This window comes from Pleurodeles waltl, chromosome 1_2 (assembly GCF_031143425.1).
Source record: "Pleurodeles waltl isolate 20211129_DDA chromosome 1_2, aPleWal1.hap1.20221129, whole genome shotgun sequence".
Classification (NCBI taxonomy): Eukaryota; Metazoa; Chordata; class Amphibia; order Caudata; family Salamandridae; genus Pleurodeles; species Pleurodeles waltl.
Window position 1 is genome coordinate 957,964,948 of NC_090437.1, and position 17,935 is coordinate 957,982,882.

The following is a 17,935-nucleotide window of genomic DNA, read 5'->3' on the forward strand; positions in this document are numbered from 1 at the left end:
TTTCTATGGTTTTGTGTGTGTAAAATGTTAACATAACTATAACGTCACTGTAACCATTTTTTTTTTTTGTAATTCTATTTCCAAACTATAACGTCCCTATAACCTTTATTTTTTCAGTGAATATACATACACACACAGCACACCTATTTATCGTGTCTTGTACAATAGGCACACTAAAGTACAGGACACAATGATTTATCACCCATGGACCGCGCACGATATACAGGTAACGGATTTGCAAGCACTTACCACACACATTCTGTAAAAAAGATCACCTCTCCGGTTATTATATCTTTGGGTGCTTATTTTTACAACGCCTACTGAAAGAGATGAGGCTACAACAGTACTTAAAAACATTTCTATGGCAACAAGCTCAAATCGTAAGCGATCATCGTTCCAGCAGGAGCCTTATCTCCCACCGACTTAAAGAATAACTTAAACATTCAATTGCCTTCATGACGTTTTAGTAACAAGTAGTCAGAAAGAGAGTTGCTAACAAAGACTGTGTTTTGTACATCGCGGTGTATCCTGCTATTGGTTAAAAACATTTGACCCGCCCCGAAAATACCGGTCTGCCAATCCCGAGTAAACAAGCGCCGCTGCTGCCCGGAATAACCGCCCAGCTGCCCCGGAAGATGGGGCCCAGCCGTACGTGAGCCGCCTCTGCAGGCTGCGCACGGTGCTGCCTGCGCAGCCGCTTGTAGTGGAGTTATGCGAGAGCTAAGTGACTGTAGACATCCCAACTCTTAAGAGGGTGCGTAGCCTGCTGGAGAAAGACTAGAACAGCACATTGTACTGTGACGGGATCACTGTGGGGAGTCGGCCTCTCGACGGTGTAAACACGAGTAACAAACAGATAAGTAGGTGACAGAACCGCACGAGCTTTCAGAAGTTGAGGGCGACGGTGTCAAGGGAATGTTGATGTTTAGGTCAGAGCAAACTGAAGAGACCCTCTACTGCTCCTGCTGCGCTGGCAGGTGACGACGCTGCATTTTCCAGAGTGAATTTTAGCAGAATGCAAGGGTAGGTGTACGTGCTTATTGTAATTGAAGACGTGCTGCTTTTTATTCTATACGTACCCTTTACTGACACTTTGCTTGCCATGGTATATTAGTAATATTTTTTGTCACAACCTGGGGATCTATGGGATAATGGTGCCCACAGTTGTATTAATGCTGACCATATGTTTTAAATTCTTAAACGCACAAAATGTGATGGGAACAACGCTTGTAAATAGTCAAAACCACCGGCAATTGGTCTGCGTAGCATTTCCACCCAACGTTGTTTGCCCCTCTATCTTACTCTAGACCCGAAGTCGTGAAACATTTTTGCTCTCTTCAGCCTCTCCCCACACATTATGGCAAGATATGTTGGACAGACATCGGGGGGAAGACTTAAGAGATAATTTCAGGAGTACGTTTACCGTAGCTTGTAGGCCACACTAAACGCGAGACTTATAAAACAGCAAATACATCAAACAAAACTAGGGATTGACCCAAATATGCTGCTCCACTACATTGGGGTCTTGTGAGCCTCTCGCATTTCTGAGTTCCAATGCAAGTTACACAAATGATAACTCAGGCCTGAGTAGCAAGCTATAATATCTGTCCCTTTCACCCTTTCCCCACCTCACCATCACTCCAATGTTGCAACAGGATCTCTGTTCCTTTCAGGGAAAAAAGAGCTCCCATATGTTGCCCCCCTTTTTATTTTTTGCAAAGGTGGCTTGGGTCCTAATGCTAGATTCTAAAATATGCCCCTTTATAAAAGCGAAATAGTCATAACGGTGAAACCGTGTGCCCCTCAGACCCTTGAGTCCCAGTGCCACCTCACTTGCTCAAGTGACAGTAGCAACTGCCTTGTAAATCTGCTGTCTCATCTGCCATTTGTTAAAATCAGTACTCTCATCTTGCCACATCTCCCTTCCTGCCATTTCTCTGAGACTAAACTAAGGTGCCTCCTATGCTTCAATTTTCCCCTCCGAGGAAAGTATGCACCCGGTCCTAATGCAAGCAACGAAGGATATTGAAGCAGCCATGGTTAGGGTTTAGTAGGCTCCTCATACAGTGGAGTCTCGGTGCAACTGTTCCTGCAAAACCCATGATACTTTCTGCCCACTATTATTAAGAAAAGAAAAAAGCAACAAACGTGACCTAGGGTCTAATGCTAGCAAGGGTAATTTGCGTCCACTCTGCTTTTTGATAGTAAGCCAGACATAATTGGGGTACAGTGGTCACTTGCACTCTTTGCCCCATATTGCACCTATGATAGTGATGACTCTTTAAAAAAAATCCCCTATATATTATCCCATTCATTCATCTCTGAGGAAGCTGTCTATGTTCATTTGTAATAATGAAAATGAGACCCCGCATAGTGCGCCCTCTTCTGGGTCATATCTTTGACATTATCCATGGATCTTTCCTTTTCTGTTTCTCCTGGGCCATTATTCTGAGGCCCCAGAAAGTCAGAGGATTAGAGCTCTACGTTTGACTGCAACCCTGTTTGCCTCCTTCCTGCCACCGCATGGACTCACTTTTTCAAAAAATAGCTGTCCCTGAACAATTAACGCAGACCATCAGGTGCCTTTGATAAAAGTGAAGGGAGTAGGGAGGTACAGAGAGCTAAAGAAGAAAACAGCAGTCTCCCCAGCCTATAATTGATGGAGTACCCCAAAGCTTCATGGTGACAAAGATTTATTCCTTACAAGAGGTAATGCAAGGGTGTTATCAGCTGAGTTGGAGTAATAGAGACACTTAACTAAAACGTTTTCTCTGGGTAGATTCTGATTACTTGTCATTAAAATATATATTTCAATAGCACTTGGTTTTATCTCCAACACTGCAACATTTTGTGGCACCCCAGGTTATACTGTGTGTAATACCATATACAATGAATGACTTGCATATTCACAGTACTTTCTCTCACAGTCTGGGACATCGTAGCATAATAATCAACACATCTCAGTTCCACATTGCACCAACTAGGATTCAGTTCTATGTGGTCTCACTCACATAGACCTGCAGTAATCACATTAACCAACTGAGGTTTCACATTTCCCACTAATAATTTACAAGAACACCAGTTACATTACACAAAGTCACACTTATTTATTATTTAGACATGGCAAGATTAAAAGATTTGCTCAGCACCCATAGGATGTCTAACTTGCAATAACATTTCATTTCACTGTGTACCGGTTAGTTTATATGCAGTTACCCGAAGGAAAAAAAAAAAAAAATACTTAAAGAATATTTTGTTCTTTTTATCCCACTCTTTGATCCTGACAATACACTTACTAGTCCCCACCCGATGGCTCTCTGTCTCACAGTTTCCATCCTTTTCAGGGTCGAGCGCAAGTGCCCTGGCCCCTGTTGTATCTCTCTCTGGGCTTTTAACCACGCCCATGTCATGCCCATCAGTTTCGTTGGTTCTTGGGCTTGCCTTTTAAAATTCTCTTGATTTCATTAATGAAAGGCATGCATATATCATGCCATTTCTGGTGTTTAGTCCACCTCGACAGCACTAGTAAACTACTGAAAACATACGCGGCTCCATGTTTTCCGCATGGCTTCTGGACTACTTTTTAGGTTGAGCATAGCAGCGCGCATGATCGGCTTTTCCAACGTGTTGGTATGTATCTGGGCTTTTAACAATGCCCACCTCACGCCCATCACTATCACTTGTTCATGGGCTTGCCCTTCAAAAATCCTTTGATAACATTGGTAAATGGTTCACGTTTGTCCGTCCTTGGGGAGGTTTTGTTACTGCCTTGGCTATCGCCCCTGTTGCATGGCTCATTGCACTTTTGCTGATAAGTTTGACTGCGAGCAAACTGTTTTTTACTTTTGTGTCTCTCCTTATTGCTGATGCTTATGGTGGCCGTGGGTCTGTGAATCGGCTCGCTTAAGTGACACTGTTTTACTTATGATTTTCAAGTTATGTGGCAAGAAAAGTCCGATTAGGAGTTAACAATACTAATGGCTCTAACTCAAGCAAATGCGAGACCCATTGCATTGCAAATGTTTGTTCTTTTTATTTCCTACGCAGCGCGATTTAGCTGGGCAGTAGTTGAGTGCTTTGCATGACATCGACCCTGTTACATAGATAATTGCATAACTGCTGATACGCTTGACTGCCTGCAAACTTTTGTTTCCTTTTGTGTGCTCCTTCACGCTCATGCTTCTGGTGTAGCGCTTTAAATTGGCTCACTTATATAAAACTGCATTACTTTTTATTTTCAGTTTATGTGACAAGAAAAGTCCGGTTAGGACTTTACAGTGCTAATAGCTCTAAGTTGAACAAATGCGAGACCCATTGCATTGCAAATGCTTGTTTATTATAGCCTCCAAAGGCTGTTTGTAAATGAAGGTAGTCTGGAGATGTGCACCAAATAAAGATGGTTGCACTTCCAGGAGATCTTCATTTGCATGTCTTTGCAGAGGCATTTGTGCCCCTTCTGGGAATATAGTCAAGGACCACCAATGGTGTGCGCCTCGCAGTTTGAAGACTTCTACTCTAGACAGATGGGTAACTTATCTACATCGGTTTTGAACCGGCTTTCCATGACAACAGTCTGTTCTGAAGTGTCTAGTAAAGTCTCCTCCAGAAGGCACCACAAGCAACCCCAGACTGTTTTGGCTTAGTTAGACCTCATCAGTGAGATTTAGGTTGGATCCTATGGCACACTGACTACAAGGCCCACGTCTGATTATTGCATTGACCACTTAGGGTGTTAAATAAAACAACCAAACAGTGAAGGGAGCAATAATTGCAAATAGTCTAGGCTCTGGCAACTTCTTGGTTTAGCATTCCAACCCATCATTTTTCGCTTACTGTGCCATTCAAGACAGAGTCCCCTTAAGTCTTTGTCTTCTGAGCGATGGTTTTGATAGAGGAGCCTGTAAAAGCAGTAACTGTATTGCCCACTACCTGAGAGAATTTTATTAGATCCAGAAACCTGTTAAAGTGAAAATGCACTTATTCTTTCCCCATTGCCTTTCTAGGGTACTCTTCATCATAACATATAACTAAGACTCTTAGAAAAAATGGAATTAAGTAAAATGTGTAAATGATAATAGAAGATTTTAAAATGGTAGGCAAAGAGTAAGAGCTTTATTATGATTTGCCTCTATCCACTATTGATTTTTTTCAAAACGTTTAGGGAAAATGTGGTGGAAATATGCACCACTTCCCTCAGTTTTGTTTAGGCAATTGTACCACCATCACTTTTGGGGAGACTTGATTTCCACTGCTGTAGTAAAAATAGATGTGTTTGACCACTGACTTTGTGTTGCACCACTGTGCATATACGTTGTTCAGTGTTCACCAGTTGCAGATGACATTTTTGTATTCAGATTAGCTGCCTATTGGCTTTATCGTGGCGTTAGACATTACAGTTGAGACATTGCAGTTAAGCTGTGTTTTTCCACATGGTAGACTAAGCTTGTTTCTTCGTATTTTCTCTTACTGAACACGATAGCATGATAAGAAGTATTTTTTGTTTTCTTCAGTGCAGGGAACAGTTTGGCCTTGGAAGGAGAGCCTTGAAAGGTTGGACAATTTTCAACGTTTTTCTTCCAACTCTGACCTACAGTAGCCAGCATGTTTGAATATTTCCATCTGAGATGAGAGGGCCTTTCAGAAGGCTCTTTCCATGGTTGTTTAAACTATAAAAGCGGTGGCCCTGCTCAGTAGCAAGGGAATTTCCATGACCTCGGTCAGGATTAGACGTTGAATGCCTGACACAGAAACGTTTCCCATGAGGGTGGATATCTCTTTCTCGCAGTTGAATGGGGTCATTTTCTTGTTGGGATGAGAAAGATGAAGAGCTTGGCAGGCCCTAGGGTGATTAATTTTTACTTTATCCTTTGCTTTGCAATTATGCTATAATATGATCACATATATTTGCTGTGTACATTGCAGTTGAGAATCATTTTGATACATTTTCCATTCATTGCTGTGACTATTTTTAAACGTGTGCTTTCGACCTACTAATCTCCTTCATTTTTTTAGGAACCTCATGGTGAAGTGATAATAAATGTCTTCATTGAACTAAGAAGTGCATTCCAGAGATTTTTGTCAGCTCGGCCATTAGTGAACGCAAAACAACTTCATAAATTGTTGCTTCCTTACAGCTCAAACCATTCTTTATAAAGAAAACCATAATTTGTTTTCGGACTATGTGTATGTATAGCCTAGATTCACTCCAGTGTAAGGTGGTCTGACATCCTATTAGTGTGGTCCATGCTGTAAAAAAACCTGCAAATAAATACAAGAATTGAATTATTCCATGTTTAAAGCACTGTAAAATAAACTGTTCAGTCTCATAATTTTCAAATCCGCCTCCTGTACTCGTTCAATACAATTTGGGGCCAATAGTTTCTCCTGTCACTATCATAGATCACCAGACACCACTGCTGACTGCAGAAAGTTTCTGCTGAAAGGAGTTTGATTTCTGCAAAATTTCTATGAGATGTACAGCGCCGTGTGCATTTTTTTCTTAGTAACGTTTGATCAGTTTAAGCAATAAACTTAAAAAAAAATCAAATTTTGTAAAGGGTGGTAAATTATGTGGCAAATACGCCAATTAAGCAGCACAAAACTCAGCAGACATGAAATCAAGAATCTCAGTAACCCAGCTGCTTTTGTAGCTGTCAAGTTTACAGGAAATGTGAAATGAAAGTACTGGAAGATTATGTTCTGTGACTGCAAAATTGCTAAGTTCTTTTCTTCCCTTAAACGTAAACCAGCCATTTGTCTTGATTTTATGTGTGGATTGAATTTGCATAATAGTGGACAACCTCCACTGCTTCATAAGTATTAGAGGACTATAGCTGAGGTGAACCACTACATCAATATTTCTAGGCTGCTGCTATTGTGAATCACTCCTAAACAGCTGAGTTTGCTGGCTCTGTTGTGAAGAAGACAGGCTTACTCTTCTTCTTCTATATGTTACCTTTAATTGCTGCTATACATTTCTTCCAAACTATGTTCCTGATTGGAGACACTTTATTGGCAGGAATGTTTAATTGAGAGGGCAATTAAAGGAATGATTCTGCCATTATTAGCTACAGTGTTAGTGAGTGCGGCCATTCCTACTTGAATGATGCACTCAAGTAGAATAATTGATTGGTCCCAGGTGCTTGTTTAGCATGATGCTTTTTTTGTTGTAATGCTGAACACTGCCTAGATCAAAAACAATCAGTAGTATTCACTTAATGTAGCTATGATGCAGACATTGTCTTCTGTGTAGCATTTGTGTTATGTGTAACCCAAAAAAAGGAAAGCAGGGTACCTGGTAGCTGTTGTTGAACTCTTTAAATGTGTACATCACCCCTTTTGTTGAAATATGAAAGGCAGATTTTTAAAAAATCCCACTTATTTTGGTGAAAGCACAAGTAAGAGACCAACTAGGTGTGCTGGGATCAGGTACAATGGCTATAGGCGCTTATTGGAGGTTATTTGCTGAATGAAATGGCTCTTTATACTTCCAAGTCCATGTATGTAGTAGTTCTTCAGTATCATCTTTAGGATGTGCTTATGCTATGTTCAGTATTGGTGCACACTGCAAGTTTCACTTACCTTCTTTCACCCATTGTTTTTTTAAAATTAAAGTTCACACTGCTTGGGGATCTCTGACATGGTGAGAAGGAAAATCATCAATCGCCTGCTTTTTTAGGTCACTAGGCGGCGCATGTGTGCTGTCTTCAAGACCTGCTGTATTCAGTAAAAGGACTTTGATCCCGCCTGCTGCTTACCATAGGTTGACTGCAGTGTTGCTTTTCTTTGCTGCTTTCTAACTGGTTTGCACAACTGATATGTCACTTGCGTTCTTGGCTGAGGAACGCCAGCCAAGTACACTTTCCTTAAACTTTGCAGGGTTGTGGAATTTAATGAAATATCTACTTGTCCATGGGACAGGATGCTTCTTAAATCTACTTTTCTGTAAAACAATCCACTTGTCCCTTTGATGCCATGTAGTGCGGCAAAAAATTATGGCAGCAATTTCATTATGAAAGACCTCTGATAATAGCCTCTCTGATCATGCGAGGGCTACTACTGTAGTAGGGTTTGAATACTTGCATTTTCAATCCCTACTATAGCAATTTTCTTATTTTGCCACCTTTCCACAGATCTACATACTGGAGTTGGAGGAAGCAGTAAGCAATAGTTCCAGGGCTGGAATTCCTTTGAGTCTGCATTCCAAGGAATTTCACCAGCTCTTCTCTAATCTTTTCCCATAATGAGAAAGGTTGGAAATTTACTCCTGACAATGGCAGAAGTAGAAGTTCTTCCAGGGATGGGAGGAGAAAAGTGTTTGGAGGGAAAGTGAACTTGTAAACGCTTAACAGATTTTCACATGAGCAAATATACACATGCATATTTGCTCGTGCTAAAATACAGTTCACAAATAGTTTCTAAGAGTACGATTTTCTGGTCTACTTCTGTATGTTCTTGTGAATTCATGAAAGTCCCTAATTCAAAGACATATACAGTGGTTGCACTTTTATGACTTTCTTTAATAATTGGCTCACTAATTAGGTCTGGCATTAACAAAGCCATTTTGTTTTTATTAAACTTCTATTTCTCTCTCTATCTATTGGCTGGGTTTTCTGTGAGTGAGCACATTCTGCTCCTTCACAAAGAGCATATTGGCACTCAAAGTAGTTTTGTTCAGTGCCAGGAACTACTGTGGCATTCAGTGGCATAACGAAACTGGAGGGGCCCGCCCTGCAAAGAACATGGAGCCTGCCCCAAGACTCGCTACGGGTAGGTGCTGTACTGAGGAGGTCCTCTGGAGGGGGGCGGCAGGGCCTTTGTTACACCTCTGGTGGCAATGTGTGCTTTTTGAGACCAAAAAACTTTTTTTTTTTTCTTTTTGCCAGTGTTTGTTACAATGGTGAGGGCCTGGCAGCTTTCACAAAAATAGTGTTACAAATGCCATATCAAAACAAGACAAACATTGAGGAAACCAAAAGGCACAAAAAAATGTCAGGTTGGTTGGATTTGCCAGTGCTTATTTTCATGCGTCCCATAATCTTCTTGAAAATGGTTACACTGATTTTCCATTAGGAATATTTTTGGGAAATACTAGTATGCATCAACACACCTTACTAAAAGATGCTTCAAAGAAATAGCATCCCAAATTTCATAGTAACGAAACGTTCCTTTTTCCTATTTGCATTTTTTTCTGAATATATTATTTTGAAAGCAAAGAATCACCACTCTTGCTTACAAGCTTCTGCAAACATTTGCATCTAATCGAAGAGCATTCCGGGAGCATTAAACTTAGCTGCATATTGTTAAACTTTTCAAATGTGTGTACATGTTTTTTTATATACTGGAACCACTGTCAGTAGTGCAGTGTGACCTTAAAACGTTTATTTACACAGCTCACCCTAATAAGGAAGGCTGTTTATTAATGAACCATAAATACAAGCTCGAACAGCATTAGCATATGGATACGTATATTACCTCAACTGCAGACGGTTCCCTTCTCTGTAAACTGGCAGCATATGGTTTGTGCAGCAGGAGGTTGGGCCTACTTATCCCAGGGACAATATAAACATGAAAACTTGTTGCCCTTGACCCCAAACAATATGTCCCAGGCATCGGGCGAAAGGAATTAAAAATCCCTTGCTTTGTATTGTTTATTTGTTGCTTGGGTAACTCCTCTTTTTTTTTTTGTTGTTGTTTCCTGCCTCAGCTCTTGTTCTGATGTGCGTGTTTCTGCCCCTGCTTGCTTGCCACATGACAAACAAGCGTCTTCCACGTGTAGTTGGAATAAAAGACTGAGTTAAAGCAACATCGAGTATACACATCATAGTGGTTTCCCGTCAAATCTCAACCACCGTGTCTACTCACGTAATCAACTTTTGAAATTTTTGACACAGTTCTCACAGCGAGCAACAAAGTTCTATAGCATAATTACAACTAAGATCTGTGGCCAGTTATTGACTTTATACCTGCCCTCTCAACCTGGGACGATCCCCCTCAATAAGCCCAGGGCTGAAAAGGATTAGTTAAGTAATGAGAACACCAAATGTTTCATGCAGTGCAAAACAAGAAAATTTATTTTTACCATAGCCCGTTGACAGCTCTTCAGTCTCCCCACACTTGCCATTGTTTTGCACTTAAAGGTCAAAGCAATGTATTTATCCTTGCTGCACTTGTTATTTCTAAACTGTACATTACACCTTTTACTTTTACCCAATTTATTAGCCCCTCCACTTCATTCCAAAACAAAACACATAGGTAAAAGATTTTTTCTTCTACTTTTTACCACAGCTTAGAAGTTCTTTTGCACATTTCACATTCCCTCGCTGTATGATTTCAATTTTTTAAAAATTGCTGTTCATTTTTTCCTCACTTTAGTGTCGTCAAATGTCTTGTTCATTTTGGTATGTTATGTTTTTTTCTCAATCTTCTGCTTTGTCATAACTGTTGCTTTGATTGCTGATGTTCTGTGCCAGTTATCTTTAAAAGGTAACCAGTGCACAAATTAGCACCCAACAGTGTTTCTTGGCTAGAAGCGAGTCTGATTAGTGCAGTAGGTAGCCGGTGGCAAGTACAGATACAAGATACAAGAGGTGTACTTCATAAGTTCAGAAATGAGCTTTCCTTGCTGTCATGCATCAGCAGCCAGGTTCCGTCGTGGTCGGCATCTAAGCCACAGCCTAGTTCTGCCAATTGGTAAAGCTGATTAGTTTATTGTCACTTTATAATCATTCTAATCAAGTCTTATCAGGTAAACGTTTTCACACATTTGAACAGTATACTCAGTGATTACTTGGTATTCATAGCTTTTGGTTGGTACCATATTCTCTAGGGACTGAAAATAAAACGTGCCAGAAAGTTTTCTGCAAAAGCGTGAAGGAAGAGCAGTCTCTCTTAACTAATAAAAGCAACAGCAGTGATGGTAAATCGAGGTTGAACTGCATTTGAATAGAGCTAGCAGTAAGACATAGGCAAACCATGTTATTGGTTGTGATAAAATGTTAGTCAGGTTATAAATTTAAATGATTGTGTGACATGAGATATAGCAGTCTTTTATGTCTAAGGGGGAATTTGTCTTTTATTCGAAAAGTAAAATGCAAATTCTGCTAATGTATGTTGGATTTTTGTTTTCTTGGACAGGTGACAGAAGCTTGCGATGGAGATGACACTTCATAAGCTTGTGCATGAAGCAGCTGTCCTTTATGCGGATAGAACAGCAGTGTGCTTTGATGACTGCACTAACCGTGGTCCACGTTTATATTCTTATAAAGAGGTTATTTACTTGGCCAACGAGCTTACACGTTTTCTACAAAAGCGCTGCGATCCCGCAGAGAACTGTGAAATCGGCCTATATTGCCATCTTGAAGTAAATCTGCCATCATGGATTTTGGGGTAATATTAGAAAATGCTTTCTTAGCATTAGATTGATTGCTCATTAACTTAAATTCACTAAATAATTATTTACAGATACACTCTGTTTTATGTTAGTATTGCATGAGTATATTATGAATCAATTAATTTACTGCCTTCACAGGATGGAAGCTTGTCTTATCTAAATGTGTGTAACGGCTATTAATAGGGTGCACCTGAATTACATATTGACACTCCTGAATGTGTGTAGGATCTCAAAAGGCAGATGAGCATACAGACAAGAAATTATTTCCAAGCTTATTTACGTGATGAGAAGAGACACACAGGAGCTGTCATGCAAATGTCTCAAATTGGAAAGTTCTTCCAGAGTTAGGATATTGATGTCCTGGAAGACATTTAATAGAGAGAAGAAACTCGAATTCCCCTAGCAAAGACCTCCACCCAGCATCTAACACAGGGTGCAGGACATGGATTTTGCGGCCAGTACTCTTAATCTGTAATACCTGCAGAGCATTGACTGTGACCAAAGCCTGCTGACAATTTAAATCATTCTTAATTACCTCCTTGGTTTCATTGGAGACTTAGGGGGTAATTACGACCCCGGCGTTCAGTGGTATAGTGGAGGTATTACCGCCAACAGGCTGGGGGTACCTACCTCCACTATTATGACATTGGTGGGTTGGCTTTGTACCACACCGACCGCCACGTCGGTAACGACCGCTGGGCTGGAGACTTCAGTCTCCAGCCTGGCGGCCGTCACTAGGCCGCCCATGGCATTATGACCCCGCCCACCGCCATGGTTTCAGTGGTTTCTGTACCGCCACTGAAACCATGGCAGTGGGCACTATCAGTGCCAGGGAATTCCTTCCATGGCACTGATAGGGGTCTCCCCCACGCTCCTCCCCAGAGTCCTCTCCTGACTCCCCCGCACATTTACACACATACACGCACATACATACACGCACATACATACACACACGCATACACACATTCACCCACACACTCACAGCAACACTCACGAACATACATCCAGGCACACATGCAATCACACGACACAACATGCATGTACACTCACACCTACTCATGCACACACGCAGTATGCACACATTCACACACACCCCCACAACACTATCCACCCCCCTCTCCTGTCAGAGAACCTGACTTACCTGCTTGCAGGGGGTCCTCTGGCAGGAGATGGGACGTGGTGCTGCTGCAAGCAGCAGCGTCCGCTAGCAAAACACCACCAGGTACAGTAGCAGTGCCACCTTACCGCCGTCCGCCGCCATGACCGTAGATGGAATTCCGCCAGCCTTCTGCCGGAATTCCGTCTACGGTCATAATGCCATGGACAGTCGGTGGCCACAGTATGTTGGCAGCAGCCGCCGTGGCGGTAGGTGGCATTTGCCACCAATGTCATAATGAGGGCCTTATAGTTAGCTTTCTACTGTGAATTGGGAAGATAGGCTGGCAGTTTGTGGATTTGCACGTTTTTAGTCTTGGTAATAGAAGTAACAAGTTTTCAAAATGTAATGGTTAATACAGATCAGTGTTTACTTGAGTTATAGAATTAGTAATAGAGTACCAAGTCCTGTTTACGTTGTTTTGGTTAATGTGCCTGACTTTTGTGAAATGGTTTCTTTTCTGAGTAATATCGTTTACAGTTGTTTGGTTTTTTGTTTAATTAAGCTATTAACATTGTAATAACATGCACCAATCTCACCTTTTCTTAAATTTGTCTTGAGGTATGTAGAGTAAAAAAGTGCACAGATTCTTTCGTAGCTTACAGGTAGGGATTGTCTGAGACCTTTTAGCACTTCTCTTGCATCTTATTTTGTTTAGCAGCACACCATCATATGGTTATTGTCTGCAACCAATTTCTTTGTACATGAACGAAAAATAAATTTGTGCACATTTTTGTATCAGAATAAGAGTGCAGTGTTAGCAATTGTGTTTACCTGTAGCCAAATCTCCCAATGCCTTTGGAGGAATTCGTCTTTTGAGTTTGACCCTATACTACAATTGATGAGCAAAAAATACTTCTAAGAGACTTTGGGCCTCATTACGACCCTGGCAGCCGGCGGTAAGCTGGCGGTAACACCACCAACAGGCTGGCGGTGTTACTCCAGCTATTATGACAGTGGTGAAATAGCCACAGCCATACCGCCGCCCCCTCCACTATACCGCCAGGCTTTCGCCTGCCGTTCATAATCCCCAGGTGGTATTATGAGTCCCCGGCCACCAGCCTGGCCACGGCAGTAAACACTGCCATGGAACAGCTGGCGGTAAGGGGGACTTGGGGTGCTCCTGGGGGCCCCTGCACTGCCCATGCACTTAGCATGTGCAGTGCAGGGGCCCCCAGGCATAGCCCCGTTGTGCATTTCACTGCCCGAATTTCGGACAGTGAAATGCACGATGGGTGCTACTGCAGCCGCTGCACATCAGCATTGCCGCCGGCTCTATTACAAGCCGGCAGCAATGTTGATGTGACTTTTCCGCTGGGCCAGCGGACGGTAACACTGCTACCGTCCGCTGGCCCAGCGGAAAAGTCATAATAGGGAGCCAGAAATACCGCAGGCACTGGTGGTATTCTGTCTCCCGCAGCCTCGGCGGTCTTTTTGAAAGATCGCAGAGGTTGTAATGAGGGCCTTTGTGTCTTGCCTTTATCCTGAGTTTGAGTGTTGTGCGAGTACAAGAACACTGTTAACTATTCATCACACTCCTAAAACTTCTTACTTTTGAATTTAGCATTGGGTTTCCTTAATTAAATTTGGCCAAGCTGTTTAAGTCTTCTTCAAGATGAAAGTTCAGTGTTGTGGTTTTGCTGTCGGCCAAATGTTTTTTTTAGGAAGCTGCAAGGTGCCACTTTCACTGTTTGCACGTCACACTGTTTTAGGTGGTAGCTCTACTTCTCCCTGCAAGTGATCTGCTTAGGGGGAAGGCAGAGGCTGACACCTGTGATATAACTCATCTTCTCTGCCATGAGGAATTGTGAGGGGTGGGTGGGTGTGCGTGTGTGAATGTGTTTTTTTTTTTTCAATCTTTCTTTATTGGTATTTTTTATCACGTCTCTTGTCAGTCATGATTTAACAATACAATAACATGAAACAAAACAAGCAGTGCATTTCGGCAATTCAATGAAGGAGCGATCTCATAAGCTCGAGCATGAGCGAGGGCAATACATACAAACAAGATCACATTGTCACTGGGACTGGGGCCCCTGCGTTTCACAACATATTGGTGCACAGGTGACCCATCGACCACACACGTGGGGACCATCTGGTAACACCATAAGTCATCAAATATCACGGCTTCAAAACACTGCAACTCAGTCCACTCATAACTCCCCCTCTCTAGAGCCGTCCATAGAATCATACTCATCCTCTTCTGTAAAGTTGTGCAATATGGACCCCCCCCCCCACAGCGTGATGGCCTCCAAAGCCCCCCTGTCCCTGTGGGTATCATGCATATGTATCTCTTCCTGTACACCCAATTCAAGGAGATCCCTCTGCCATGAGGCCACCTGGGGAACCCTGTCACTCATTCTGCATATGGCCATTCATTTCTTGACCAGCATCAACGCCAGTTGGACCGTTTTATGATGTATCTGTTGTCCCTTGGGTCTAGGCACCACTCCCAGAAGACTGGCCATCGTGGTCAAGGGTATTGCTATGCCGGTCCCCTCTGTTATCTTGGGTACTACTGTTTCCCAGTATTCCCGAACCCCCCTACATGCCCAGGCCAGATGCAAACAACTAGCGCCTAGCTCCCCACACCTCGTGCACCTCACCTCCCTATCGGAAGTTATACTATTAAGATGCCCTGGGGATCACCTATGTACGATGCAGAAAGTTAAAATGGAGCAATTTAAATCTGTGATTGCAGGACACTTTCCTCACTAGCATACACTCTTGTTCCCAATCATCATCTGTTACCGGCTCCCCCAACTGCATCGTCCACACAGCACATGCATCACATTGGGGTAACAGCTGATCACCTCTAACAGCTTTATAGGATAAGGAGATGTGTCCCCTCTTCCCCCCTCCCACCCCAACGGAGCAGTCCGCCCAACACTCCAACACTCGGAACGGCTGGGGGACAACCAGCAACCCAACCCAAACCTCCTGCGCCACACTTTCCAGCTTGGCATACTGCAGAAATTGGCCCGGCCCCACTTCAAAAGTTCCCTGGGCCAAGGGTTCAATGGCAAGGGCGAATAGTAATGGTGAGAGGGGACAGCCCTGCCTGGTGCCCCTCCCCACCTTCCACTCTCCCGATAAGTATCTCCTGATTCGAACATGAAGCGAAGGGCTGGTATACAAGAGGCGCACCCAACCACAAAAGGCCGGACCAAATCCCATTCGCCCCCCAGGACAGCCATAATGTACGGCCACTCCACTGTATCAAACGCCTTTTTCAAGTTGAGTGATACTAAAGCCAATTCAGAAGCACAGTCCATTATTTCATTCAATATATGAGTGAGTCTGCGAATGTTAGGAGTGGTACTGCGTGCCGGCATAAAACCTCACTGATCTTCATGTACTAGTGTGTGGACCACTGTCGATAGTCGTGTTGCCAATACTTTGCATAATATTTTAGCATCAGTATTAAGCATCGTGAGAGGCCTGTAGGAAGATGGGTCGGCAGTATCTCTCCCAGGTTTGGGCAGCAGACAGATAATACCGTCCCTCAGCGTATGCAGCTGTTTCCTACTGTCCCGAGCCTCACGGGAGACCTCTAACAACTTCCTTTTCAGAGTGGCAGAATAAGCTTGATAAAACTCTGCAGGAAAGCCATCTCCGCCCGGGGCTCTGGATCTGCTGAGGGCCTGAATAGCTACTCCCAGCTCCTCCACATCTATCTCGCTCTCCAATTCCTGCACAAGCCCAAGGGCCAGTCTGGGCAACCCCACTCCATTCAGATAACCCTCAGTCCACTCAGACGGACCTACTACCCCAGCACTGTACACTCCACAAAGATGCTCCATGAATACCTCCAGGACATCCTGACGATTAGTTACAAGGTCCCCATCCGGTGTATGGACCTGCAAAATAGGGAGGAGTTCCTGCTCCCGTCTCAGTAGTTTCCCCGATTTGTCCCTCTCCCTATGGGTCGCTGACGATACGCCGTAAGCGTGCACCTGTCCAGTGAGTCCCATGCCAACTGCACTTCCTGCTGCACCTGTAGCAGCTCCTGTTTCACCTCCTGTGACCTCTCCCCAGAGCCCTGCAGAACAGCCAGTCAGTGTTCCTGCACCCCCAAGGTCGCCTCCAGCTGGCGCTGCACTTCATATGTCTCACCCATACAGGCCCCACGCTTGACAGCCTTAAGTGCCTCCCAGCCTAATACTTTGGTGGTAGCAGAGTTCCAGTTAGTCTCCAGATAGTCCGCTAGTGCACCCGCAAGAGCCTTGCTGCATGCCGGATCCGTTAAGAGATCCGGGGGCATACGCCAGCTGTGCACACGCCGCATAGGCGGACCCCACTGCAACGCCAGTAACACCGGCGCATGATCAGATAGGAACCGACCCAAATGTGTCACCTCCACCAAGGGCTGCAGATCAATGCCACTCACTAATGTATGATCCAAACGACCATAAGTATTATGCGTCAGTAAATGACCTGTAAATTCATGCACGTCCGGGTGCACATCCCTCCAGCTATCCCTGAACCCCAAATTATGCATAACTGCTGTAAGTGAGTCCAACATCAGTGGTTTAGTGCCCAGTCGGGGCGGGTGCCGATCCATTCGGCCATCCAGAATACAGTTGTAGTCCCCAGCCCCTATCATCTGTGTCCCTATACAGCCCTCCAATAACTCTTGCATATGGTTGAAGAAAAAAATTATCATCCATATTGGGTGCATGAGTGTTAAACCGTGTAACCTCTTTACCGTCTAGTATCCCCTGGACCAGAACATAGCGTCCCTCTACATCTGCCTCGCTATATGTGTGTCTGAAGGGTACCCCAGGTGCTATCCAGATGGCAACCCCTCCTGCCTAAGAGAAGTAAGTGGCAGAGTACAGTTGCTCCTCCACTTCTTTCTCAACCGCTGCATCTCCTCTCCCCCCAGGTAGGTCTCCTGCAGACAAGCTATTTGTACCTTATTACACCAGATGAATTAATGTACCCTATACCATTTAGAATAGCCCTTTAACCCCTGGACATTCCAGGTTAAGATGTTCGTATGTTCAACCATAATGACCTATAATGACCTATAATCTTCACTCCGCCATGAAAACCCGTACTGCCTCCCTGACCACCTACCCACACATGCCCTTTCAGGTATCTGGTATGTGTATGAATTCACACATGCACTGTATAAACACAGCCCCGTCGTAAACCTAGGAGCAGTATTGAACAAGTCAGAACACTCAACATCCCCCTCCCCGGACAGGCAGCATAAAAATTGAAACAACCACCACTGCTCATCCATAAAGTACCATGCTCTGTGGACCCACAGCCTAATCCCAACTGTCTGAAACATGGCTTAACGCTTACAGTGGAAAGAGGCGTTCCCGCCCCCATAGCATATAACATCCTAACCAGTGATTAACTATTCCAATTCGTAG

General features: G+C 43.6%; 1 protein-coding gene across 3 annotated transcripts in view; it reads left to right on the top strand.

Annotated features, from left to right (window-relative positions):
• Positions 1–699: 699 nt before the first annotated feature.
• AASDH (aminoadipate-semialdehyde dehydrogenase) overlaps positions 700–17,935 on the top strand; it is a 471,184-nt gene continuing 453,948 nt past the window's right edge. The window contains exons 1-2 of one of the 3 annotated variants that reach the window (XM_069200843.1): positions 700–1,023; positions 11,137–11,388. In XM_069200843.1, the coding sequence (XP_069056944.1) occupies positions 11,153–11,388 (236 nt within the window). In that variant the 5' untranslated portion in view covers positions 700–1,023; positions 11,137–11,152. The remainder of the gene's footprint in view (positions 1,024–11,136; positions 11,389–17,935) is intronic. The other 2 variants (XM_069200827.1, XM_069200836.1) reach the window with 2 other exon arrangements.